At 38.7% G+C, this 27,345-nt stretch overlaps 1 protein-coding gene across 6 annotated transcripts in view; it reads right to left on the bottom strand.

Annotated features, from left to right (window-relative positions):
* RBPJ (recombination signal binding protein for immunoglobulin kappa J region) overlaps positions 1 to 27,345 on the bottom strand; it is a 96,150-nt gene that overhangs the window by 13,775 nt on the left and 55,030 nt on the right. For 4 of the 6 annotated variants that reach the window (XM_073342342.1, XM_073342344.1, XM_073342347.1 and 1 more), the window contains 7 exons: positions 24,535 to 24,573; positions 20,565 to 20,660; positions 11,297 to 11,462; positions 10,069 to 10,243; positions 6,472 to 6,609; positions 6,153 to 6,265; positions 2,564 to 2,704 (listed from right to left, as the gene is read on the bottom strand). In XM_073342342.1, the coding sequence (XP_073198443.1) occupies positions 2,564 to 2,704; positions 6,153 to 6,265; positions 6,472 to 6,609; positions 10,069 to 10,243; positions 11,297 to 11,462; positions 20,565 to 20,660; positions 24,535 to 24,573 (868 nt within the window). Of the gene's footprint in view, positions 1 to 2,563; positions 2,705 to 6,152; positions 6,266 to 6,471; positions 6,610 to 10,068; positions 10,244 to 11,296; positions 11,463 to 15,576; positions 15,671 to 20,564; positions 20,661 to 24,534; positions 24,574 to 27,345 lie in introns of those variants that run through there. The other 2 variants (XM_073342343.1, XM_073342346.1) reach the window with 2 other exon arrangements.

Here is a 27,345-nt window from a genome sequence, read left to right on the forward strand (position 1 = left end):
GTTTTCTCCAGAAATCAATACCTGTGCTATGCCATGATGTTTTTTAAAACTACTTATACCCCCTTGCTGGCTTGGAATGATTCATCCCCCATTAAATTTCCAAATTTTGTCACTTGGGCTTGAAGAATTGGCCCACTTAGTGGCATTCCTTTCAGCCTTTCCTGAGCAAACCACATGCGCATGGCTTTATCTAGTGTGGGTTTTGCTGAATAGCACACAGGTTTTCGCTTAAGCCCTGCGGCAGAATCGATATTTTGTACAAAGCCATTCAGTTTAAATTAGTTTTTTTTAGCCATCCTCGGAGAGTAGATTTGGTAATCCCAATATCTTTTGAAACTTTGGCCTGGGTTTCTCCGCTATTTACTCGATTTATTTCAGCTAGCTTTTCTTCTATGGTGTAGGAACGCTGACGCTTGCCCTCTGCGATTATATTAGGCCTATGGTTAAAATTTTCTAATGTAATTACTATATAACTACTATAGATTATATATCTCTCTAGAGTGACAATGACTAAGCGTGCGTGATACGTCTTTACCAATATCGGTAAAGACGTACAACACGTTTCCACTCCGCACTTTGTCGATTTCTACGTCAATGAGTTAGTGAACAAATCTGTAGAGCTACATAGCAAGTTCCTGCACCGCGTGTTAACGACTCTCGCGTGTTAAATAGATAGCACTGGCAGGCATGGTGCTACCACCCGTTAAGCAAATTCGCGCATAAATGGGTCTGTACTGTATCATAGTACCACCATATAAAGACATGGTGTGCCCACACCATGAATCCTGAGTCCAGTTCTGGTCGCATCTCAGAAGGGATATAGTGGAACTGGAAAAGGTTAAGAGAAAGGCAACAAAGACGATCAAGGGTATGGAATGGCTTCCATATGAGGAGAGACTAAAAAGATTAGGGCTGTTCAGATTAGAAAAAGAGATGACTAAGGGCGGGGGAGAAGGGGGATCTGATAGAGGTCTGCAAAATCACGAATAGTGTGGCGAAAGTAAATAGATAAATGTTATTGACCCTTTCAGATAGTACAAAAACCAGGGGTGACTTAATGAAATTAACAGGCAGCAGGCTTAATACAAACAAGTGAATGTACTTTTTCCATACACCTAACACCTGCAGAACTCATTGCCACCATATGTTGTGATGGCCACAAGTATAACTGGCAGGGACACAACCCATACCTCTGATCATCAGAAGCTGGGAGTGAAAGACAAGGGAGGAACACTCCATAACTGCCCTGTTCTGTACATTCCCCCTGAAGCTCTGGTACAGGCCACTGTCAAAGACAGGATACTGGGCAAATTGGACCATGGTTTGACCCAGTATGACAGCCTTTATGTTCTTATGAAAGTGGGAAGAGGCCCATGTGCAGCCTGAGCAGGGTTTAATCAGTGGGGAGGGGAAGCAGATGGTAGCCTTTCCTTTGTTCTCCCCCTCCATTCTCAAGAGAGAAATTAGAAGAGTTGATGGTTTTGTTCTTTAATCTTGTTCCTACCCCTGAGAAGAGCTGGCTCTGATCTGACTGAGCTTGATGAGTGCCGCAAGAATAGTTACAGTGGTAGGGTGTCTCTGAGTCCCCACAAGCATTTTCCAGGGAGGCTGAATGTACTGCACTCTAAAGCAACTTTCCACAGCAGCAGGAGCTGCTTTTTCTCTTGACTCCCCCGGCTGCTCTGTGAGGGGAGGTATAATCAGGGAGCTGATTCTAAGCATTCCTGGTGTTTCTTGGCTTTCTGTTTCCTGATGGAGGATGTGTTTTCCTAATGGATAAGATCTGATGTTACAACTGTTCCTGCCTAGAAGACACACTTTAAGGTTGAGCGATAGTTCGTGCTGGGGACGCCTCCAGACACTCGAGGGGGCTTCTCCCAGCTACTTAAGATTCTTTCCTGGTACCGCTGTCTCTCTTCAGGGCAAGGATCAAGCCTTCTGAGGCAAAGCCAGGACTGAGTCTTCTTGCTCCCTCCTTATACTGGAAGGAAGTTTTTGTCCAAGGCCTGGTAGAGGCAGGTCTTGCTCAGCTGAGTCAAAATTTGGCCCTAATCTTGTTCCCTTGTAGGGGACAGCCACACTAAACGCCTGCTAAGAGTGGTTCACCATATCAGATGAGATTGAGGGATCATGTCAGTGTGTCATTTGTGCTGCCTGATCAGCTGCAGACATCCTATGTAACAAGGCTCCTGTTAGGCCTCCAATGTCTGCTTTTTCACTCGTGATGCAGCAGCTTGCTAGGAATAATTTTCTCCACCTACTGGAGAACAGAATAACTGAAGACACTTATATGTGAGAGAATGACATAATCTACAGCTTTAATGTTCTGTTTCCATTTATTGACTGGGAGGAACTATAAAACTCAAGAGTCTAGTCTGATACAGAAGACTGGAGAAAGAAAAGAAAATTTAACAGAGTTAACAGGAAGAATAAAGTTTGGTACTTCCTATACCAATTTCTATTAAAAACAAAGACTGCTGAGACCAAAAATGTTCTTCCCAGATATTTTTGAAACAAACTTGATTACATTTCTCATTTAGCACAATCTGTTTAAATAACTCACTTGAAACTGGATTATTCTCTCCTGGGAAAGGCACAAGTACATTCTTTCAGTATCTTTAAGGTAGAATGCACATTTATGGAGCTGCGATACTGGATCATCTGCATCCAGTAATGCTGTCTGTTTATCCACTTTTCGAATGATCTGTTGGTAAAAAATACACAAAGAAATACAGTTAGAACCATGCAATCTATGTTTTATTTACATCAGAGATTATACATTTACGTCTGGCAATTTTACATCAATGGTACGGTAACAAGAGACATTTTAACACATACATTTGCAAGTTTAATTTTAAACATTTGATCAAAAACTCCCTGCAATTTCTAAAACAAGGACAGATATGAAGGCTTCTCTGCTTTTCAGAGTCCTAAGTGAGTTTGTGCTGCATGCATATATTTTAACTTTTTTGCTAGAAGAGAGGAAAAAAGCATCAGAAACCAGCAAAATCTAATTTCTTTTGTTTGGTCTCCTGATGCAGAAGAGCAGCTGGTCAAATATCAATACACAATTTTACAGAAGCAAATGCCTCCAGGATTGACAACTGATATAGCCAACTGCAGCATAAAAGGCCACTTATTGAATTTAAACCTTTCAAAATAGGGATTTATGGTAAAAGTATTAACACATCATTATCTATAGTTTTGCAAATGCAACACTATAATAGTGTATCTCTTGACAGCTGGTCATGATAAATATTAGTTAAGACATGACTGTACAGTACACCTGTAAAGGATGGCTGTTTCCTATATTTGACAATCCAGCATAAAAATACCTACTGTTGTAATTCTAAAAAGTTATAGTATTTGATTTTAAAATATAATTATTCCCTTACAGACGACGGAATCTGAAGCTTGGAATTTTAACTCAACTTCTAGAAAAAAAGTTTAGTACTTCATTTTATGCATCAGCAGCAGAAGCAGCAGCCATAGTGCTTGAAGATTTCTAAGCCGCTAATCAGAAAGCCAACCATGTCCTCTGGGATTTCTAACGACGATAAATGGAATTATTAGCAACATTATTTTCAAGGTTTACATTTTTCTTCAGAAATTTTATGAAAAAAATTTAGTTTCTCGCCTAAAACCCTATAGCCAATATAATAAAATTAAAGGTGACCTGCAAACATACTTTATAAAAAGAATTGTAAGGGTGTGTGCTGAATGTTCCCAACTGCAAGGGTAAAAAGTAAAATGTCATGGTAAATGCAAATTTACTTCCCCTTCCCCATTAGAGGTCTCTGGAATTGCAGATGATGGCGCCTTTCCAACTGGTGGCTGGCCCAGCAATCACGCTAATCATGATGTCATATCGCAATATGGAACCTATTACGGTCAAAGAGAATCTTTCCCTGATTTTCATGTATACTGAATCAAACTAGAAACTGGGTAAATGATGGAATTTTCTATTGCTATAACAGCTTAACAAAGTGAGGTTTTATTATTTTATACCATTTCAGTAGATAAAACAAACAAAAGTTTTGCCCTCAGCAGACCATTTCCATTCTCCAACTGAATTTTGTTGTAGAGACAAATTCTCAACATATTCATGCTGGGATATCTTATAGAGCTGGAACTAAATCTGTCAGAGTTTTATTCTGTCACCATCATCATATTTGAGTAGATTACACATAAAAAAGACTGATAATAGTGAAGTCCCTAATGGGCTAATGATCAATGGTTTTAGGAAACTTAAATAAAGGGAAGGTTTATAATCAGTTATGTACTAATGCCTCCCAGGCTGGCTATTTGTGGGCATTCAGTGCTCCTATATCTATAATTAGCTTGTTAAAAAAGCCCTAAACAGCCCTTTCTCAATCATTGAGGCAGAATTGATTACTATCATTTAAGCTTACAGAACCAAAACACAATTTTTCTTTTGCTCATAGGCACAAAGTAATGATGATGTGCAATTTTTTAATATATGTATTCTTATTGTTATATATGGTTAAATAAGTTCAGTGCCAGTAATCATCTAAAATTACTTTGCATAGTATACTGATACAAGGTGGATAGAAAGCTGGCTAGATTGTTGGGCTCAATGGGTAGTGATCAACGGCTCCATGTCTAGTTGGCAGCCGGTATCAAGTGGAGTGCCCCAAGGGTCGGTCCTGGGGCCGGTTTTGTTCAATATCTTCATTAATGATCTAGAGGATGGTGTGGACTGCACCCTCAACAAGTTTGCAGATGACACTAAACTGGGAGGAGAAGTAGATACGCTGGAGGGTAGGGATAGGATACAGAGGGACCTAGACAAATTGGAGGATTGGGCCAAAAGAAATTTGATGAGGTTCAACAAGGACAAGTGCATAGTCCTGCACTTAGGACGGAAGAATCCCATGCACCGCTACAGACTAGGGACCGAATGGCTTGGCAGCAGTTCTGCGGAAAAGGACCTAGGGGTTACAGTGGACGAGAAGCTGGATCTGAGTCACCAGTGTGCCCTTGTTGCCAAGAAGGCCAATGGCATTTTGGGATGTATAAGTGGGGGCATTGCCAGCAGATCGAGGGACGTGATCGTTCCCCTCTATTCAACACTGATGAGGCCTCATCTGGAGTACTGTGTCCAGTTTTGGGGCCCACACTACAAGAAGGATGGGGAAAAATTGGAAAGAGTCCAGCGGAGGGCAACAAAAATGATTAGGGGACTGCAACACATGACTTATGAGGAGAGGCTGAGGGAACTGGGGATGTTTAGTCTTCAGAAGAGAAGAATGAGGGGGGATTTGATAGCTGCTTTCAACTACCTGAAAGGGGGTTCCAAAGAGGATGGCTCTAGACTGTTCTCAGTGGTAGCAGATGACAGAACAAGGAGTAATGGTCTCAAGTTGCAGGGGGGAAGATTTAGGTTGGATATTAGGAAATACTTTTTCACTAGGAGGGTGGTGAAATACTGGAATGCGTTACCTAGGGAGGTGGTGGAATCTCCTTCCTTAGAAGTTTTTAAGGTCAGGCTTGACAAAGCCCTGGCTGGGATGATTTAATTGGGGATCGGTCCTGCTTTGAGCAGGAGATTGGACTAGATGACCTCCTGAGGTCCCTTCCAACCCTGATATTCTATGATTCCATGATATTCTACTTGCCTGTAACAGGGCACATAAATATACAGAGTGATTTTAGATCTGAATCTAGTAAAGCACATAAACCACTCAGCTTTAAGCACAAGAGAAGTGCCATTGGCTTGAATGAGACTACTCACATGCTTAAAGTTAATCACAAGCTCACTTGCTTTAATTCCCTGGCACCTTTGTTGTCATTGCTAAGCTAGATCTATCTTTTTGAAAAGCTCACAGGGTAACCTACATTTAGCATTTTGATTGATCTGTCTATCATGCCTTCTGTTTAGTTTATGCTTTTACACCTTATCCTTAACTAAGAAAATAATTCTACAGCAAAACAGAAATAAAGATAAAATATCATATTAAAATGAACATTTTTAAAATAAAACAATAGCAAAAAAGAGCTTTTAAAAGTCAAAGCCAATTTGGCATTTCTTCTAAAAATAAATATGTGCTAATCAGCACATGAACTTGCATCTAGGTACTCTAATTAGTATATTACAAATTAGCTATAGCATTGGAGAAGTTAAACTGTACCAGTCTTGGGAGTGCCATGCCAGTAACTGAACACACAAGTTTGACAGTCTGTCCATAATGAATGTAGCCATCTCGCACTGTGAATTCCTCTCCCTCAGATTCATCATCATCCACTGCATAAAGCAGACAAAGTTCTATGTTAAATGGTTTAACTAATTTCTCTCTTGATGTCAAGGGCATAAAATGTTACTATATTACACACAAATATATACACACACACAAAGACTGAATCTTTACTTTGAAAATTGATTAAAAGGGAATAAAACTGGAGGTTTGTATTCTGGGGGGTGTTTTTTGTTTGTTTGCTATTTTTACTTACAGAGATGAATGTAAAATGCTCCCCACTGTTGTGAACTGGCATGGAAATTACCTCCTTCTACGTGCAAGTATCTGGTGCTAACTGTTTGGGATCGAAGTCTATTAAATAGTGCCACTTTTGTTCCTGACGCAATACATACTGCAAGAAAAAATAAAGACTTACTTAATATTGTAAAAATGTTTTTAATAATGCAACACTAATAAAAACAACAAACAGATGCATAATAGACTGGTTCAGACAGTAATTCCCTCACCAATCTGTAATTACGTTTTGTAAATTGAACACATTTGTGACACTCTGGAAAACAGTCACAATTATAAAAGTCAATTGTTTAGCTATAATTGCTGTTCTTTGAGGATACTATAAATTCTTGGTAGTTTGCCACTCTTGGACCAGTGCATCTGTCACTGTGGGAAGCCCCTTAGCTCATAGTTCTAAACCACTGGACTCAGAGGTTGCATTGCCCCACCCTACTGAAATACTTAGGCTATTCTGAGTGCCCAGCTCCTTTCAAGCATAAGGAAAATGATGATGACCAGTTAAAAAAAGGAAGAAAACTGTACAAAATTACAGAAACTTTCAACTCTCTGATTTGCTCAGATCTCTCTCTCTTGAAAGTACAAAAGGTTCAGCGAGTCTGGCAGAGTATAATCCCTCACAAACCTGCTTACTGAATGCTTCAGATTTCTTTGAGGACAGAGTCCACCTAAGTGCAATCTTTCTTCTACACCAGGAGTGGACAAACTTTTTGGCCCGAGGGCCCTATCAGGGAATAGAAATTGTATGGCAGGCCATGAATGCTCACAAAATTGGGGTTGGGGTGCTCTGAGGTGGGGCCGAGGGGTTCGGAGGGCGGGAGGGAGATCAGGGCTGCGGCAGTGGTTCAGGAAGGGTGCAGTTTCTGGCTGGGGGTACAGGCTCTGGGGTGGGGCTGGGGATGAGAGGTTTGGGGTGCAAGAGGCTGTTTCGGGCTGGGATCAAGGGGTTTGGAGAGTGGGAGGGGGATCAGGGCTGGGGCAGGGGGTTGGGGCCTGGGAAGAGGCTCAGGGTGTGCAGGCTCCGACTGGCACTTACCTCAAGCAGCTCCTGGAAGCAGTGGCATTGGAGTGCACTGGAACTGGAACTGGGCCATGCCGCAGCTTCCAGGAGCTGCGTGGTGAGGCCCCGACCCTCCACCCCAGCAGGAGCAGGGCCGAGCCATGTGGTGAGGCCCCCAACCCAGCACCCCAGCCAGAGTGGGCCTGAGCCACATGGTGTAGTTCGTGGACTGGCTTAAAACGGCTCGGCCCACAGGCCATAGTTTGCCCACCCCTGTTCTACGTGGTATTTGCCTTCAAAGAAAGCTCAATACAAGCCACCAGAATTGCAAGACTGGCTATAAGAACATAAGTCAACAATGCATAATGTTGGCCCACTGGTGAGACTCACACAGCAACAAGACTATTTCTAGTTGCACTTGCGGCTCTGGACCATGGGTCCCAACTCAACAGTGTAATGGGCACCAGAACAACACAGCTGATCTAGATGAATGTTTTGTTAGAGTGAGTGCAGGTTGAACTATAGGACCTTGACCCAAGACCGATGTTAACCCTGGCTCTTGGGGCTGAAGTCTTTGGATATGTCTACACTGCAATTAGACACCTGCAGTTGTCCCGTGCCTGCTGGCTTGGGCTTGGGGATGTTTAATTGCAGGGTAGGCCCACCTTGAAGGGTCCTAGAGCCTGGGCTCCCACCCAAGCCCAAACATCTGCCTCACAATTAAACAGCCCCTTAGCCCAACCCCCACAAGCCCAAGGCAAATGGCATGGGCCAGCTGCAGGTTTTTAGTTGCAAGGTAGACATACCCGTTAAGGCTTCCTAGCCCAGTTTCACAACAGAACTGTTGGAAAGGATCAGGAGGGCTTTAAGGTAAACATTCTGGTACCTCACGGCTTGTGATGGTCTCTGGAGGCATAAATCACAGCCCTTCCAAGGCACAAAACAGTAGCTGTGACTCCCCATTAGTGGAGCAATCAAATTGCATTTCAGAGCATGTTTGAGCAAAAAAGAGAAGGGAAAAAAGAAAAACACAGTGCAACCTCATGTGTTGACTTATGTGCTGAGAAATGGTTATCGTCGTGACTTCCAGTCATTTTGGTTGTTGTAGACCCATTTGTGTTGTTGGGAGCAGTGGGCACCTTCCATCTGCGTGCTCCTTTCCACAACGCTCTGACAGAGTTTCTACGATTTCTCCCTTTCCCCTTACTTCTCTTCATTTCTTTTCCTTACTTTCCCTTTTCTGTATATTTTGTTCTTTTCTCCTCCCCTCTCTCATTCCTTTTTTTTGTTCTTCTGTATTTTTTTTGCACTTTTCCTCTCATCCAGCACCCTCTTTTGTTTTCCTTTCTGGCAGCACAATTAACCTTCTCCATATTCCCCCACTTATCAGAAAAGTGAATGCTTTTAGTATTGAAGGATGTCCACCGGTGCATCTAAGGCTAAGATGAGTTCCACATGAGCAGAGAAGAGACACTTAGGCTGGCAGACAACTGCCTTCATCTGCAGATCTCTACTTATGAACTGCTCCTCCAACTACATTCGGCCACAAAGACAGGCAAGAGGGAAGGTAGGGAGTTTTCAAGAAGTCATCTGCTACTTTAACTGCACATTTGCAAGTTGGTTTGGGGGACTGGGGTCTTTCAGCTTTCCCCACTTACACCGATTCCCTCTCCTGAGCCTTGCACCCCAATGAACTAGTCTGGAAATCCCAATGCAGGATTCTGAGATTGGAGAAGATTAGACGACAATATTTGAATACTAGAGAATCTGACGGATCAAGAAAAAGGGAATACACAGTGTCTGATATGCATCAATTGTGGACAAGGAAAACTCTGAGGGGAAAAAAGCAAGGGAGATTATAGCTTGGAGTGCTTCAGTTATGCATCAGTACCCAAGAATTCTAGAGCTACAAAACAAAAAACAGGCGTTCCAGAATGAGCAAGAAAATTGGGTTTAAAGTCTAGAGAATCAACAACATGAAGAGTCCCAAACGCCAATAAAAGTCAATACTTTGAAGATAATCACACAAAATACATTTATAAATAAAATTGACATCAATGAGAGGAAAGATAGTGAGAGACTGAGAGCGATGCAGAGAAGTGCAGAGTTGATTGGGGTGATATGGAGCTAATCACTAATGTTCCTAAAGCAACGCCTTTGCTGTTGACTACTGGAGGTAGCTTAAGTACCTCAGCAGGAAGGGTCCTGACCTGCTCGAATCAACAACTTAGAACTTTGAGATAAGGAAGTTCTTGACAAGCCTGTGTATAGGTATTCAGATCCATGATTGGAAATCTGCTGAAGGACTTTTTTTAAGACTATTAATCTATATTGCGAATGCTAGCCATATTCAATTCATTTACAGCACAGCCAGGTAAATAAAGGGGAATATTGTAAAATACACCAGTGTGCAGAGGTCTTAAATACATTACAGTAAATCTGAAAAATTCCACTGTATTTATTTTTAGTTCCAATCAAGCCTCAAACATACAAGAAGAAAGTCATGTGAGGTCAAACATATCACCACATAAAGTAAAGACCTGCACACTAAATACTTACGGTCTGCATTTTTCAGTGACTGCTTCTTTTTAGAAGGTTTGGAGATGACTTTGATCCGTTTACTGAGGAACACACCGATGTCGTCACTATTGCCATAGAACATTTTTACTGATAACATGAAGTGCTTTCTCTTGTCTGAGTCAGAGATGTATAATGTTTTGGCTGTGCAATAGTTCTGTAGATTAGAATAAACTATTGTTTCTTTTTCAGATAAACTTTTAGTTCAAGATAGCAGAAACACTTACCACACTAAATAATCAGAAAATATGGGCGGAATTCATCTTTAAAAACGCCTACCCAAATGTTTTTCTTTACCACATTCCCTGAAATCACAAAATCCTGCTCCAATTATTTAAAGCGTACATCATGAAGAGCACTGTAAAATAGACATTTACAGCATCAGTGAAGGAACTACATTGCAAATACAAGGTAACTGAAATAGTGCTTGCAACACCTACAAACAACATAAACCTATGCACAGTCAGTTTTATTCTAGTTTCAGAGTAACAGCCGTGTTAGTCTGTCTTCGCAAAAAGAAAAGGAGGACTTGTGGCACCTTAGAGACTAACCAATTTATTTGAGCATAAGCTTTCGTGAGCTACAGCTCACTTCATCGGATGCATACCGTGGAAACTGCAGCAGACTTTATATATACACAGAGAATATGAAACAATACCTCCTCCCACCCCACTGTCCTGCTGGTAATAGCTTATAAGATAAGATAAGCTTATAAGATAAGCTATTACCAGCAGGACAGTGGGCTGGGAGGAGGTATTGGTTCATATTCTCTGTGTATATATAAAGTCTGCTGCAGTTTCCACGGTATGCATCCGATGAAGTGAGCTGTAGCTCACGAAAGCTTATGCTCAAATAAATTGTTTAGTTTTATTCTAGCTATCTTAGTTCATTGATGGCACAAGAAAACATCCCATAGTAATTTGCATTATTGTAAAACATCTCTCTTCATTTAGCAAAATACTATATCAATTCTTTTAAAAGTATTTTTATTCCCTCCTTTTAAATATTTGTTATACCTGCTTAGAAACTTAATAATTTCATTCTCTTTACCAATTGACAAACCTTCCCCACCCTAATGTCTTATGGGCCACAATAACTAGTTAGTGATCAGAAAATAAACACAACATGAAAGCATTTGCTGAAAGGAGACAGTAGTGGTTAGAATGTCCCATGCTGTAATCTGCAGGAGTAATTATCATACGGGCTCTACCTTTCCTTCCAAATTCAGCTGTTGCATTTCTTGGTCGCTGTTTCCTATTCCAATGAAAGCACATGGTTGTGACTCTTGTTCAGAGCAACCATCCCGTTCCATTTGTTCTTTTTTTTTCTTCCATCCACTGCCCATAAGGTACACACATGGTGGGGGGCAAAAAAACCTGAAGATGAACAATTTACAGATTACATACAGCTTTTATAAAAATCTTTGCACACAAGTGACAAAATTGAGTCTTGTCCCGGCAATACAAAACATTCCTAGCCAAATTAGCATTTGATATTTGAACAAAAGCCCTCCATCACAGCATAAAGGGGGAGACAGATTAAAGATATGGCATCTTGCAACTGTACAGAGCAAAATCAGGAGCTTTATACTCTTGGAAGGGAGATATTCAGAGCTTTTAAATAGAGCCCTGGTAAGTATTGGGTCTTAAAATGACACTGAGTGGGTATTTGTAGGTTACACACACACACACACACATACACATATATACACACACACACAATTGCAACCCCTCAATTACGGTCGGGCTGAGAGTTTCACTTTAAGCCAGGATGCAAATTCTGTTTTGCATAAAAAGTATATTGTATCTTCCTCCAAATTTACAGCATATAATCTATGACTAAACTGAATTTTGAGGATTTTCTCAAATGAATCTATTAATTAGTTTATGAATTAAAATTAAACAAACGTGATTCCTTTATGCAATTTATTCTGGCAACTCTCATCTTTGTGTGTGTAGCTTCCTGGGAATGGCGAACCGCGGCCACCAGGAGCTGCGGTGGGGCCGTGTCTGCAGACAGTGAAAGTCGGCAAAATGTCTCGCAGACCGCACTCAGATTACCCTGATGGGCTGCATTTTGGCCGCAGGTTGCCCACTACTACTCTAAGGACCGTAAAGTTGGTGTAGAGATATTAAGAGCTTTGATTGACAGATAAAATAATAAAAACATAAGCCTTTCAGAAAAACCACTCTAAAATATTCACTTAGTATTTATTGTTATATTTACATCCTTTCATCAATGACAAATGAAAACAAGACTTGTTTTCTGACAATGTGGATAAAACTCTGATTTTCTTTAAAAATATTTTTAAATCAGATTTTTTAAAATCTAAATTAAATACTTTCTTTTTTAAAATAAACCTCTGTAAAATTAAATTTGAAATTATGACAAAACTATGGTAAGGACAAAACTTACTATATTCTATTAAAATAATTTAAATAAATACAAATAATATGCTGCGCCAGTGAGCCCTCAAATTGTAATGACTTAAAAGAGTATTGCTTTCTAAATTATCTACAGAAAAAGGGGGAAAGCATCTTTAACTTTTGAGGTCAATTCAAGCTTTGAAAATATGTTACAATGTCATGTACTGTATTACGTATCTATATTATTTTCAGTCTTTACAACTGAGCAAATGCGGGTGTTTACATATTGCCAAATGCAAGTACTTTCAGTTTATGTTGTACAGAAAAGCTTTTGCCAAAGGACACTAGGAGGCGATAAAGACCACCAGAAAACAAGTTAAAACCCATTTTAAGAACAAACTGGCTGCAACACTTCAACTTTCTTTTAAACTAAAACTTACAATAAGGGCATCAAAAATACTGAATTATATTGCAAAACAAAATCATATACAGACTCGTGGCTTACTAAGTTTTAAAAAACTGATTTTAAACTGCCAAATCAAAGAGAGAGAGAGACAAGGTGGGTGAAGTAATATCTTTTACTGGACCAACTTTTGTTGGTGAAAGAGAGAAGTTTTTGAGCTTTACAGAGCTATTCTCAGGTGCGAGCTCTGTGAAGCTCAAAAGCGTGTCACAAAAAGAAGTTGGTCCAGCAAACGGCAATACCTATTACCTGACCCACCTTGTCTCTCTCATTTCGTGGGACCAACAAGGCTACAACACTGCAAACAAGTAAAAGAGAAACAGTCATAATTATTAGACCTGCTTGATTGGTTCCCTTATTGGTCTAGCCTTAAGGGTTAATCTCTCTTACTCTACCTCCAGATGGAGGCAAGTATTGGTTTTTCAATTTCTAACTTTATACAGAGAATCCTAGTATCTCCTGTAAAGAAGAGTTCAATTATATTGTGTAAAATACAGTATAACTTCAAAGTTATGAACACCTCGGGAATAGAGGTTGTTCGTAACTCTGAACAAAACGTTATGGTTGTTCTTGCAAAAGTTTACAACTGAACATTGACTTAATACAGCTTTGAAACTTTACTATGTAGAAGAAAAACGCTGCTTTCCCTCTATTTTTTTAGTAGTTTATGTTTAACACAGCACTGTACTGTATTTGGGGTTGTTGGATTTTTAGGTCTCTGCTGCTGCCTGATTGCATACTTCCAGTTCCAAATGAGGTGTGTGGTTGACTGGTCCGTTTGCAACTCTGGTGTTCGTAACTTTGAGGTTCTATTGTATGTACAGTAACGTGTGCATGTACAGCACTGATGCAGTTATTTCTCATTTAACATGGGACAAAAGAAGCCCCCATCTTTGATTAGTTTAAAATAACTTGGAGAAAAAGGAATTGGAAGAAATGGGTTAAGATAATAAATGAGAATATCTAAGTTTTGGTCATGGGCTGATTTTCAACTACATATGAAGAGAGGAAAGAGAAAAAAAATTCCTTCAACTATTTTTAGTTTGAAACAATTTCCAGAGTTCAGAATTAGAAACAGAGTGGGACTAGGTGCTATGGAACAAAGAAAACTGCTTTCCCTTTCATCTTCAATTTATAGGGACTTCTAGTCCTCTACATTAACCACAAGACCATAAGCTTCTTCTTGAGTGGGAGGTGGAAGTTCCCAAAGAAGTAATCTGACCAACAAAAAAAAGAAAATGATTAAAAACCTATTGCCTCTGATTCTCCAAACCTTTGCCAGAACCCTGACTACAAGAGGTACTAGTAAAAAGGCATACAGGAGTCCCCTTATCCATTGGATAGATAAGGTATTCCCTTGTTAATTTTTTTCTGCCATGCCATGAGCAGAAGATTGGTAGCTTCTTTTTCAAGTAAGGGATGGAGAAATTTACCTCCACTGTTCCTCTGTGAAGTAGGTAGGCCACTACTTGCTCCAGAGACCACTTGTGAAGATCTGTCATGGATCAGCTCTTTCTGTTATGTTCTTCTTCCCTGCTAAATATATGGTGATCAGAAGTGTCTTCTGGGTAAAAACTCATTCCCACATCTGCCAAGCTTTGCGACGTAAGATGCAAAATTTGGTCCCTTCCTGCTTCTTGATGTAAAGCACAGTGACCCTATTGTATGTCTGAACCAGGGCCACCTTTTGGCATATCAGGTCTCTGAAGGTACTTCATGTATTCAGAACCACTCATCTGCTGTACATAAAATGTTCTGTTGTTGCTCCTATAGACAGACTAAATTCCTTGAGTGGGGTGGGGGGCACTTTCTTTGTATGTTCCTCATGTCATGTTGGACGAATCTGTGGTCACTACAATTTGAATGCCTGGAGTTTGAACTAAATCCCTAATTGAAGCTCATCTTTGGGACTGGCATTTAGCCAGAAAAGCCCAGAGGCTGTCCATCATCCAGAAGAGATGTGAGTCCCCCTATAATGCTTGCTTCCACTGTGATCTCAAGATCCACTGAGTTGGTCTCATGAGAAGAAAAGCCAAGGTACTCCTAATTCAGTTGAGGCCACCAAAACTCAAATGCATTCATAGTATGGCCCATGCTATCATCCATCTGATCTGACAAATCCTCTCCATCAGATTGGTCATGTGTTGAATCCTGTTCTGCAGCAGGAAGACCAAGCGGATACATGCCTAGCATAGCTCACATGTACTCCAAATGTCTGCTGGGGAAAAGTAGAGACTTTGAATCCTACTGACTCCAAAACCCTCGTGATGACATGGAAAAGTGAACAGACTGCTCTTTTGACTCCCTCCATAGTGGTGTTCTTGACCAGCCAATTCCCCAAGTAAGGGTACATGTGCACTCCCAGCCCCTCTAGTATGGCACCACTAAAGCCATGAATTTGGGAAAACATGGTGCTTCAGTGGTGAAACTACCCTAACTAGGCTTACCAGGGAACAATGGGTTTAGGCCAACGCTACTGAGTCCTGGCACTCAGCACTCTTGTTCAACTCTGGCTTCTGCTTCAAGGATTTACCTTTTGAAACACTCTGGCCTAGCCCTGTGCTGGTCTCAAAGTAGTCTTCATAGGTTCCCTTGATGTGGGGTTGGAGAAATACACCACTGTTGGAGGTGACATTTGCATGACAATATTTCCCCTTGTACCTGGTGGTCGACTTGGAGACAGTCAAGGCAGAAGATATGTTTGTCAATTACCCACATTGTTCTGAGCATGAAACCACTCAGCAGTCTTCTTTCCTTCTTAGGGGCTGAAGAAACTGACAACATCCACTGAAGAATACAATGCAACAAGAAAAAAAAAAAACATGAAAAATAATTAGGTGCCAGAGTGCTAAAAATAGGCATCGGAGCCACTTGGCAAGCCTTGAACAAGGCAAAGCACTCAATGACAAAACAATCTTAGCAATAACAACCAGGACCTAACTGGAAGGTAGGCACACGGTAAAGCATACTCAACAATGCATTGCAGAGAAAAACTGAACAATAACTACAAGGTACAGCTTCTGCAAGGAGTTCTTTCACTAACAGCTGTCAAGAAATTGCTAACTAGAATATTCCAAGCGTACTAAACAAACTCAGACAGTAGTATGTGACCACTGGTAGAAGGGCTGGCTCAAAGTCCCATTAGTGACTGCCTTTTGAGACCGTAAAAACTTCAATAGTTTGGGGATCTGTCGCATGCCAGGAAGCTGAGAACCAGGAGTGAAATGGTGGATGGTATCTTTACAGAAACATAACTAGCACAATTCTAATCTAGAATCAAAGCCCCCAGAAGGAATCCAGACAACTATGCTGAATGTAACATCTGAGAACATAAACAATAACTAATGTACACATGTCATTGCCATATGGTTCACCTGCAAATTTCTTCTGTTAAATTTCTATCACCCTTGCCATTCCAAAGGCTATTATTACTAAAGAGAAATATGCTCTCATCTTAGAAGAGTGAAGGACCTGTCTATTATTATTTCTATTACATTAACATCTAGGAACCCTAATCAAAGATCAGTGTGCTAGGCAATGAATAGACAAGTAAAGAAGTTGCCAAGAACTTGGGGACTAAGTCTGGAAGTACCTCTTCCTAAGGTTTTTAAACAAAATCACACTACACAACATTTGCACATCGTATGGTTCCTTTCCACCAAGAATGTCATACTATTGATTAAGCCTCATCAAAACACCTGCAAGGTAGTTATTACCCTCATTTACAGATAGATAAACTGCACACAGAAAGGTTAAAAGGTTTTTCCAAGGCCTCATAGCAAACCAAATGCAGAACTGGAACAGAAATGAGGAGTTTCTATAGCCTCGTGATTACACTATCTCTATGACTGGAAACTGGAATTACAAAAGGAGCCCCAACTTCTGAAAATTTAGAAGCCTGTCAAGTAAAGATAGATTATTCATTACACGTCAAAAGTGAGCCAAGATACTACCTTATCACATTAAAGTCCAGGACCAAAAAACATGGAGAGATCCTTCTATGAAGCTTAAAATACAATGTAACCATAGGCACAATCAGTAATGGTTCAATTAATAACCTCTCTCTTTGGAAATGCAAGGAAAAAAAATGGATAAAAACTAATGTTCCATGAACATGATTAATCATTAGAATAAAATGTCCTTAAAACCTTTGCTAATTTTGTTTAGCCCAGCAATAAGAAAGGAATAAGGCATGTCTCGCTATGAGTAAAGTAAAATGAATTTGAAAATCAAGGACCTAAATCTGCACTCATTTGCACAAAGTATCTGGAGGCAGAAGTGAATCCAAAGATTTAATTACAACTGGCACTTCTGAGCCTTCTGTTGATACCGGCAATTTAGTTAATAATGAGACATCATTTGTGATGCCAGAAGTTTGGGAGCCTAGTGTAATACTCTAAGGTATCTTCTTAACTGGTTTAAACACTGGTTTGAGAAGGAGAATAAAAATTAGAATGTTTAATATTTAAACAAAATGTATAGTTCTAAATATTCCAATTTTTCTTTTAATAACTTTAAATCAGTATTAAATCAGTTTGGCAATGATGCTATAATCTTATACTGAACTGCCAGCCACTGTCACCGTGGAGCTCTCTCTTCCTGAAACTCTGAAGGTCTAAAAAGAAATCTATACTCATTTGGTAAGTCTATTACTAGGAAAATAATTCAAAATACCTGGTGTGAATAAAAACTCCAGCTATACTAAATAGTGGATGGACCTACCTCCACAATGTCCACAGAGTGATGGAGGAACATGCTATGCAAAAATATTTTATGTATCTATTTTAATCAATATCTGATTACAGTTCAGTTTCTGAGCCACTAATGGTGGCCATGACACCCCTGATAAGTGATGTAAAATTTTTCGTACCAGATCATGAGGATCCAGTATCAAACACTACAATACAGTTCCCCCTCAGAAGAGCTTTGGCATTTTAACATTTGGCATTTTGTATTTATGTAATATTAATGTCGTTCTGATTGCATCTTGTGATTACTAGTTGGCATGAGGACAGCAATTCTCAGGAGTTGGGAAAGCATACTTGTATGCATGCCATAGTGGTTTTACTAACATTAACAATATATACTTATGATAACCAGCAATCCACATCAAGAATGCCTGAAGCTCTACTCTGTATTTTATCCATGGAATTGTTTAGGGAAATATTACCTGTCAAAGGCACATGGGAATATTTAGAAATTGCTAGGAACAAAGACCCACCTTGGAAGTATCACCTCATATTTCTTAAGAGTCATTTTGGAGAAGGAGAGGGATGGGGACTTTACACATTTTCCTAACACAAATGGTGAGTTTTAAAACTTCAAATAAAATGAGCCCTCCCCCCACTTCCTTTACTGCAATCCAAACAGGAAAAGAGTAAATCTATCCCTAAAAGGGTTGGATGGTGGACGACTCCTGCTCCTGAAGTACTTTGGGCCCAAGAGAAGGAACAGATTTCTGTCTGACAGAGGAAAGCTCTTTAGAAAAGCGTTTTCCTATTGATGGAAGCGTACAAAGCTTTTTCAGGGGTTAAAAGAATTCAGTATGCTGTACTCCTTAACCATGCTATTTTGGAATAGGATGCAATCTGGGAAGTTAACCATGTATTCCTGCTGTTCAGTCATCATGAATCTTGATGGCTGTAAAATCCTCTTTTGTGAAGCAGCAGGTACTGCTTACTGCTATTCTGCCTTGAATTGTAACTCCCTTGCTATGTGCCCAAAAACACTGCAGTCAGCAACAGAGGGCTGCATAGTCGCATACACACGGTGCACTTGTTCACTTGTGTCCTTTTTTTCCCCCTCATTGAGTTTCCTATTTGATTCTCAAGATGAAATGCAAGGCTCTAAAGAGATCTAAAATATCATTAACAATTAAATGGAACTGCTGAACCTGGAAACTGCCTAGAAGAGAAGCTTAGTGAAGACTGCAAGCTGTGAAGGTCTTATCAGGAGAGTGGAAATACACTGATGTACCAGTAACTAGGCACAGAAGTGTGAAGAACAGCCAACAGTGGCCTTTTCATGAACAACAGAGGCCCAACGGTCGGAAATGAATCCATTTGTACTAGTGGTATTACATCTCAGTACTCTGCAGGCAATTTTCTGATGGATTCTGATTTTCAATTGTTTTTGTACATTGAGATGTTTAATATCTCAACCCTCAGGAAATTTTACAAGCAATATGATACAACAGGATGTGGACCAAGGTGGAGAAAGAAAGATTAAGCATCAAAGGTAACAGTACATGCAGCACGTGTGGCTGTTTTGTGGCTATTGCACATAGATAACATCTGTGTCTGAAACCTCATCTGCTCTAGTCCAATATTTTTAGCTCAGCAATTTAACTTTTGAAATTTGTTATGGACACTTACAGTAACAGTCAGTCATTGTGCATTATAAGATAATTAGAAATCTAGACATAAGGGAGCTTTTTCTGATTGATGCTCCAAGTCAGAATTTAAGTGCACCGGCAGAACAGTGCCGAAGAGTCTGCACACAACTTATCCATAAAGCACATTCACTAACAAGCCTTCCCAAAATGCTTCTTCTGCAGCTTCTTGCCTTAAAAACTACCTGAAGCGTACTACAATTGCCTGGAAATGCAGTGATCAGATATGTTGTTGACAGCTGCAGTATAAAAATCTACACAAATAGACTCAGATAGACAGCATCTTACTACTTATATATTGATCTATATTTGGCAAGAAGTTGTTATAACAAGACATACTTTATACTAATTTTAATGATACATCTCGATGTGTCTTATTGCAATTACAGGCCTGATTCAGGACAGCACGTGCTTAAATGCTGTCCTGAATTGAGGCCATGTATATCTTTATTTAAAATTACTGAAAGAAAAAAGCTGACCTTCCCACCACTTCTTCCAAACAAAATACTTTAAACAGACACTTTACCATGAAAAAATAGTTTATACTAATAGGAAAGTCTTACTAAGACTTTCTCCCATTTTTCTAGAGCTAAGTTTAACTATAATCTGAATACGCTGATCCCCTTAAAAGTGACCAAAAAAGAGGGTGTGTGTCACTTTTTATTTTGGTAAAGGTTCTCATTCTATTGTTTTTTTGTTTTGTTTTTTTTTAAATTAAACACTGAGATATTGTCTACCTCAGAATGCTCCACAAGTAACTGGAGTACTAGTTAACTCAGCTGGCATGAACAGACACAGAAGCACCTGCAACAGATACAACATTGTTATTGGGGTGAAGAAGAGAAGTGAGGCCCAGGCTAAGGATATCCTTCTCCCCACAGAAATCAAACTGTGCAGGGAAGAACCCCTGCAAAGGATATGAGGATCTACAGAACCTCACTGCTCTCCCAACCATGTGAACTAGATAAAAGAAAGAAATCCCAGGGTGAAGTGAACCTGGGGACTGAGACTGCCAGCAGAAACAGACACAAACGTCTATGTACTAAAAGCAGCAGTTTTCCAACATTCACTATACAAACATCTGTCTAGATTTTGGCAATACACTTGATATATTTCATTAATACATTTATTTAGAATCAGATTAAGGTGTTTTTAATTTAAGGCAATTTTGTTAGGTACTATGCTAAAATTAACGACACGCCAGATAATCAGTTTTTTTGACTCGATGGGAGAGAGAGAGAGACTGACTCTTCCTTACCTTTTTTCATTTCCATAGGACTTCTGTGCAACTTTTGCATGGAGGATTAGTACTGTTTGATCACCCCGCTCCTTTAGATAATTCCGCATAGCTTCCCTAAAAATTAAATTTAAAGTGAAAATAAGTTTTGGAAGTTTTTTTTAGTTTTGTAGTTATAATAATTCAAATAGAACTTTAAGAAAAAAGTGCAGCTGAGGTGGAAAGAAGCAAAACCGGGGGCACATGCAGCACACTAACAATACAGAGTTGGGTTTAAACCAGATGTTTTAAAAGATAATTTTGGGGACAAAAAAAACAGTATTCAATTTGCACCTCACAACTGTAAGTTATACTGCAATACTTTTCAGTGGGTTTTCAACATCTACTACCATCTCAAAGTTTTCCACTACAGGGAAACCTTGGGGTGCTGTAGAAGGACAGTGTTTATTTCAATACGTCCATTCACACCAACAGGGATGTTTTGAGGTCTTGTTGTTACTATTTACAATAACTTGCTACCCATATTTGTTCAAAAACATTGAACAAATCCAAGGTCTCCTTTGTTAGTTTTATCTGATGTGCACTGATGTGCCTACATGACATACACGGTCCATGTTGGTTTTCTAACATTCATCCACACAATGACAACAGAAGCCAGACAGAAGCTGTTCGGCTTAAAAACAAAGACAACCATCTCTTCAGTTGAATAGGTAGATGATGACATTTTACTAGTCTTCTGCATATTACACCAACCCTCCATTAAGCACTATAACCAATTCAAGGTCCCCTGGTCCTTACCTTCAAAGCCCTTAACTAGGTAAGTGCAAATACTGAAGCTACCTACTGAAACTGACAGAAGTAGAGATAAAACTCCGTGGAAGGGGTTTCAGGACATTTTTGGTGAAGGGCATCCACCTAAAGGCAGCCACGCAGGAGATCAAACTCAACCAATGTTTGGATAGTTCTTTAATGGCACCAAAACATTTGTTGACCGAGAACTTTACTCAACCAAGGAAACAATATTCTTAGTTGACAAGATCTGTTTCCACTAGAAAGACCCCTCAGATAAAGAGAGCCTATGGAATACAAACTCACCCAGGACAGTGGGGGACAGAACGTAATCCAACTGGGATGACATTTCAGCTTAAATTCTTGTACTTGTCACATAGATACCATGGTAACTGGTGCACCAGAAATATGTATATAAGTGGATGATGCATCGATACAGAAATATGGGCCAAATCACAATTTTAAATGTGGATTACCTTGATCTCGCGAAATTTGGCTAATAACTAGTAACATCGATACTATGCTGCATACAGCCATAAAGTATAGACAATAAAAAACTGTTTCTCTCAAGTATATTTACATATACTATCTGAGACTATTTACATAGGTATTCAGATGTTCAGTACTTTGTAACTACGAAACCAAAGATTAATATCTTCTCAATGAATTATATTTACATATTTCAGTACTGACACAAAATTCTCCATTTTAGCTTCATTTAACTTAATCATAAACATATGTTCAAATTGCAGAGTGAATTATGCAATATCCATGAATATCTACAGTACTCATGTTAAACAATTGTTCAAAGAAACTGAAACAAATATAGTAAAGAATGCCCATGTGCTGTCAATTCTAGTGTATATTAAGCATTGTGTTGGGAGCAAATTATCTCTACCCCTTTCTTCTGCTCTAAAAGCTGTATTCATAAAATCACTGTTGCCACATAGACCTAACCCCCTAAGAATGGAAAGACTATCCTCCTTTCTCTACCGCTTATCAAGAAAATGTTCAATAAGAATAAGAATACCTACCTCTTACATAGCTATTTTCATCAGTAGATCTCAAAGCACTTTAAGGAGGTAAGCACCATTACTCATCATTACTAAATATGTAATTTTATATATGACTGCAAAAGCAAATAGCACAATAGAACAGAAGTTGCTTAGAGATCTTTTTATTCCTTCAAGGAACTTAAGCAATGAAGAGAAAAAGAATGTTTCAGAATTGCTGAAGAACATGTATCAGAAAAAAAAGTTATTTTCCAACTGGAGATGGCAAGTAGGTGCAACATATTCTATTAGTCATATAGGACTTTTGATAAATAGAAAATAATTTAGTTAAAAGAGCATTTGAATTTTAACATAATGGTATATTCTTCAGACTATCTAAATGTATCATATTCTTACTTATATTTTCTATTATGTATTAAGTATAGGATTGCTAATTCAAAGGGAAAAGAGATACAAGAAAGGACTCCAATTCACCAGTTTCCACCTTCTTTGCCCTCTTGTACTCACAAGAAATCTATCTTCTGGGACACGTCTACCCAGATCCTAAAAGATGTTCTCTACTCAATTCTTTAAGCACAGATTCTCAACGAAGAGGTCAAGACCACAAGAGGCATTGGGAGGTCTTAGTAGAGGATAGGGGAGGGCACTTCTTTGTTCAGATTTTATAGGATGGAAGTTCCTCAACATTTTACTACATTTTCAGAACATGGGGTCTTGGTATGTAAAAAAAATTAGAACCACCCACTCTCACATGGGAAATGGTTCCCAGGTTGAAGATACTTTTCTAACCAAGTAGCTGAACCCTAGATTCATCAAAGTTAAGCATACAATACAGTTTATGCCCTGATATCCTACAGGATGTTCATTCAATTTTCCATTTTTAATTAATCCCAGGAAGGTGGATCCTACCAACAAATTTGGAAGCAGAAAATTCCAAAAGTGATTAACCTTCAAGGGGAGAAAATACTTCATGATTTTAAACCTAACCTGTTTAAAAAAATCCACAAATAGATATAGATAACTGTATAACTCATATGGGAAAAGAGAAAATCACCTGTTGATCTTATTTAAAACTATTATGGGATAAACTCTGGTTTGAGTTATAAGTACTTACAGCCTAAATATGAAGCAAGTTGAGCACAAAGCTAGAGTGTATCTGGAAATGCATTCCTGATGAAATGTACCCCAAACCTGACATGACACAAAACATGTTTCTTCTTGTTTTGCATAAGGCATCCTGCTACCTCACATAAAAGGAAGTAGGCCAGGGTACAGTGGGTGTGTTATGCCCCCAAACACTATTGTTCACACACAGAGCTATAAACAAAAGTGCAGGTTTTGTGCAAATCAGGCAAACGCAGTCGCCAGCATGAAGTAAACATTTACCTACAGTTGCCACACAGTAGTAGCCAAGATTACTATAGTTTTCCCCTCTCCACAGATTAATCAGTATTTATAGTAACTGTTTGGTAACAATTGGAAAATGGTGACTATTTTATGGCTTCTACAGTAAGTTACTCCTAGACAGAACAGGAATAACTCAGATAGAATACTTCACAGCCCTTCTCACAGCCTTTCATGAACAGGTTCCCTTGAGAATGTGGTACTACTTATCACTGGTCACACTTCACAAAACTTTTAGGTTAAGATCGTTCCCTGACAGCATTCTTGATTGTGATGTACATTGCTGCGCAAAAGCCGTCAAATACAATATTTAAATTCTGCCAGTAAGAGAGTTTTGGCATTTGATGTGATTTCATTAGCCACACTTATCAATGAATATAGGGATAGAATGTATATGTACTTGTCAATGAGGAGAGGTTTGAAGTCATCTCTGGAAACTTAGACCTGAGCAGATTAACACCTACTACAATGCTCTACAAATAATAAATATTTGACTACATAAAAGCCAAGTGATTTCTGCAAAGAATTTTGAATTTCAGATTAAACAGAGAAATGAAAGGAAGGCAATCAATGTTCAGAGTACTATTTCTGGTTGATAATTTGTTTGTTAAAGCTTTCCATTTTGGGGGAAAGATTTTAAACCAACATTTTGAAATGTACTCTGACTCTCTGCCGAATGATTATCCTTCAGCACTGAAATTAAAGGCTGACAAGCTAAAATTTGTTATATATCTTTGAAAGGAAAAAATAAGTTTAGATAAAATGATAAACTATTCTATGCTCACCTGGTAAGACGTTTAGGTTGAGGTCGCTCACCAAATTTCCTGTAAACAAACAAGAAGCCAGTAATTTAAAACAAACATTCTGTGATAGATTTTTACACTTAAATATTAGAATTTGCTATATTGCTGTATCTTCTTATTTCCTTGATTATTTTTCTTTCTTTTTTTATGCTGACATAATAAAGTATATATACACACACACTGATATATTTAAAAACACAGTACAAGTACTGATAACTCATTTATGATTCAGAATGTTTTAAATTGAGTATGTTCCATTTCTATTTTTGTTTAAAGCAAACCAGCCTCTTTACAGAGTTTTTCTGTAATACTAAAGACATTTCTATTTCAAAAAAATCAGAAAAATTATATGTTATTCACATTTTAACTAAAATGAAAAAAAGCCCTTCACTGTGAAATTGTTCTTTATGCACCAAAAGGCCTGGCAAATGAAATCATCCATTATTGTCCAGTTGGGGGGGGGGGGGAAGGGGGAAATGTAGTACAATTCCTACTAATGTCCTTGTTTACTATGCCTTCTGCAAAAAGTTATATTTGCCTCATTTTTCTGAAGTTTACTTTAAAAGTCCAAGTTTCTTAACTACATCAAAAATCAGGTATCTGCTATTACCACCTACTAGAAGTGCCAGTAAGAACTGTTACTAATCAACACAATGACAACAACATTACTAATATTGTGATCATCAGTTGTCTGATTCTGAGCTGGCAAATACACTGCACTATAAATACTTCACATTAGAATCACTTTTCTAAGAAACTGGGTTTCCCCCGCCCAGTAACTTCTTACAGTAGGGTTGACAAAGTTTATTATATACAATGGTTTAGAGACTCAAGAAAAGTTAGGTTCTCCGCTAACACGTAGGTATAGATAGGGTGATTCAAAAACATCTAATAATCCAATAGCATTGTGAGGCTATACTACCTCACCACAAACTTTAAGCTAAATCTTCCTAAAAATATTAAAGTATGTAAGAAGATGCATACATGAGTTGTATGGAAACATTCTCTTCAGTAATACAAAGCAAACCAAAAAGTTTAAGTCAGAATTGTCAAGAAGATTTGAGAAAAGGAAGGCAAGAATATTGCTCCCCTGCCTCAAAACACGTCTGTTCCTATGTTCAATCTCTTAAAGGAAGTACAATCACAAGCTAAAATGAGAACAAGAAACGTGTAGCAGCTAGCTCAACACCCTTCTACCTAAAAATAAATGATATGAGACAAGGAAGTCAACCATGCAATGAATACACAGCCATTACTGGTAAATACACCAGAATGGCAATGTTCTTGGTTCAGTATATCATAAACAGATATATCTTTCCCTTTATGCTTCATGAACAATGAAACAAATCCATCTATAATAGTGCTCTACAACATTTGAGGCTCCCTATTACATGACAAGAGATCCCCTAATTTATGGAGCAGATCTGCACTAAACTTTGTAGCAAAGCAAGTACAACACAGTAATGTTAATTGATTATGCAATTATTCAATACACCTAAATTTTATTTAAGTAATTCCAGAAATGCACCACAAAGTGAAAATATATAATTAATGCATATAATTTAATTTGCATTGTAACAGAGGAATACCATCCTGCTTAGGAGACCACCAAAAGAGAAAAACTATAAGGGACAGGCAGCAGCATTAATTTAAGGTGATTAAATCCATTTAAAAACACACCTGAACTATTAAACCAGTTCAACTTTCTGTGTAGACCAGACCGGAGTGTTTTGGAAGACATGTCTGTTTTAAATGAATTTGCAAGCTTGAGTGAAGGATTTTGCATTTAGCTCTGAGCAGATGACAACCATCCACTCTCTGAAAATCAGGTCTCTTTAAAGTATCTCAATTTGGGCACCCCAAAATTGAAGTACCCAACATCACTAGTCATTTTTCTGAGTGTTGACCTAAAACCTAAAAAGTTATAAAAATTGATTTTACTTATTATTTATGCTTTGTTTCTTTTTTACATTAGTCTCAGCTTGAATAATGAATGCAGATTGCTCAATTTCACTTATTTTTATGTACTTGTGGCACCTGAGAGACTAACCAATTTATTTGAGCATAAATTGGTTAGTCTCTAAGGTGCCACAAGTACTCCTTTTCTTTTTGCGAATACAGACTAACACGGCTGTTACTCTGAAACTTATTTTTATGATCAGTATATAGCTGCTTTCACTTTATTTCTTGTGTGTTAGTGCAATGCTGAACTGTTTGGCCTTTGAATGTTATAAGAACTTATATGATTCTATTTGGAATGTAAAAGTAAGTGTGTGTGTCTGTGTGTGTGAGATTTTAAACAAGAATATATGCTGCACTAACATCTATTTAGTCACTGTTCTCCTTTGGAGACTTACGACAATAGTTATATTTAAGGAATAAATAGGGTGAAAAAAAACCTGAAGATTCACTTTCCTGAGACTCTCACTGACCAGGCAGTGAACTATCTCTAACCAATGCCACCTGACCAACTGAAGCAGAACCTGAAAGTTGAGTAAGTAGTATGACTTTGTGGAGAAGTGCATTCTCTGTTGCAGTGCTACCTATGTAGTGTAGCTCACTAAGATCACCTGATTAGGGTCCAATGCTGTGCGAGAAAAGTGGATTTCGATTTTTTATATTTATTTATATTCTGACCAGATCAGTTATTAAACTTTCATTTACTTATTTATATTACGGTAGCACTTGCAGGCCACAATCTAGATTAGGATCTTATTCTACAAGCAGCTGTATTATTCAAAGAAAGGAAAAGTTCCTGCCCCTAACTAATCACAATCTAAGGCCTTCTCTACA

The sequence above is a fragment of the Lepidochelys kempii genome, chromosome 4 (genome assembly GCF_965140265.1).
Source record: "Lepidochelys kempii isolate rLepKem1 chromosome 4, rLepKem1.hap2, whole genome shotgun sequence".
In the NCBI taxonomy this organism is placed as follows: Eukaryota; Metazoa; Chordata; order Testudines; family Cheloniidae; genus Lepidochelys; species Lepidochelys kempii.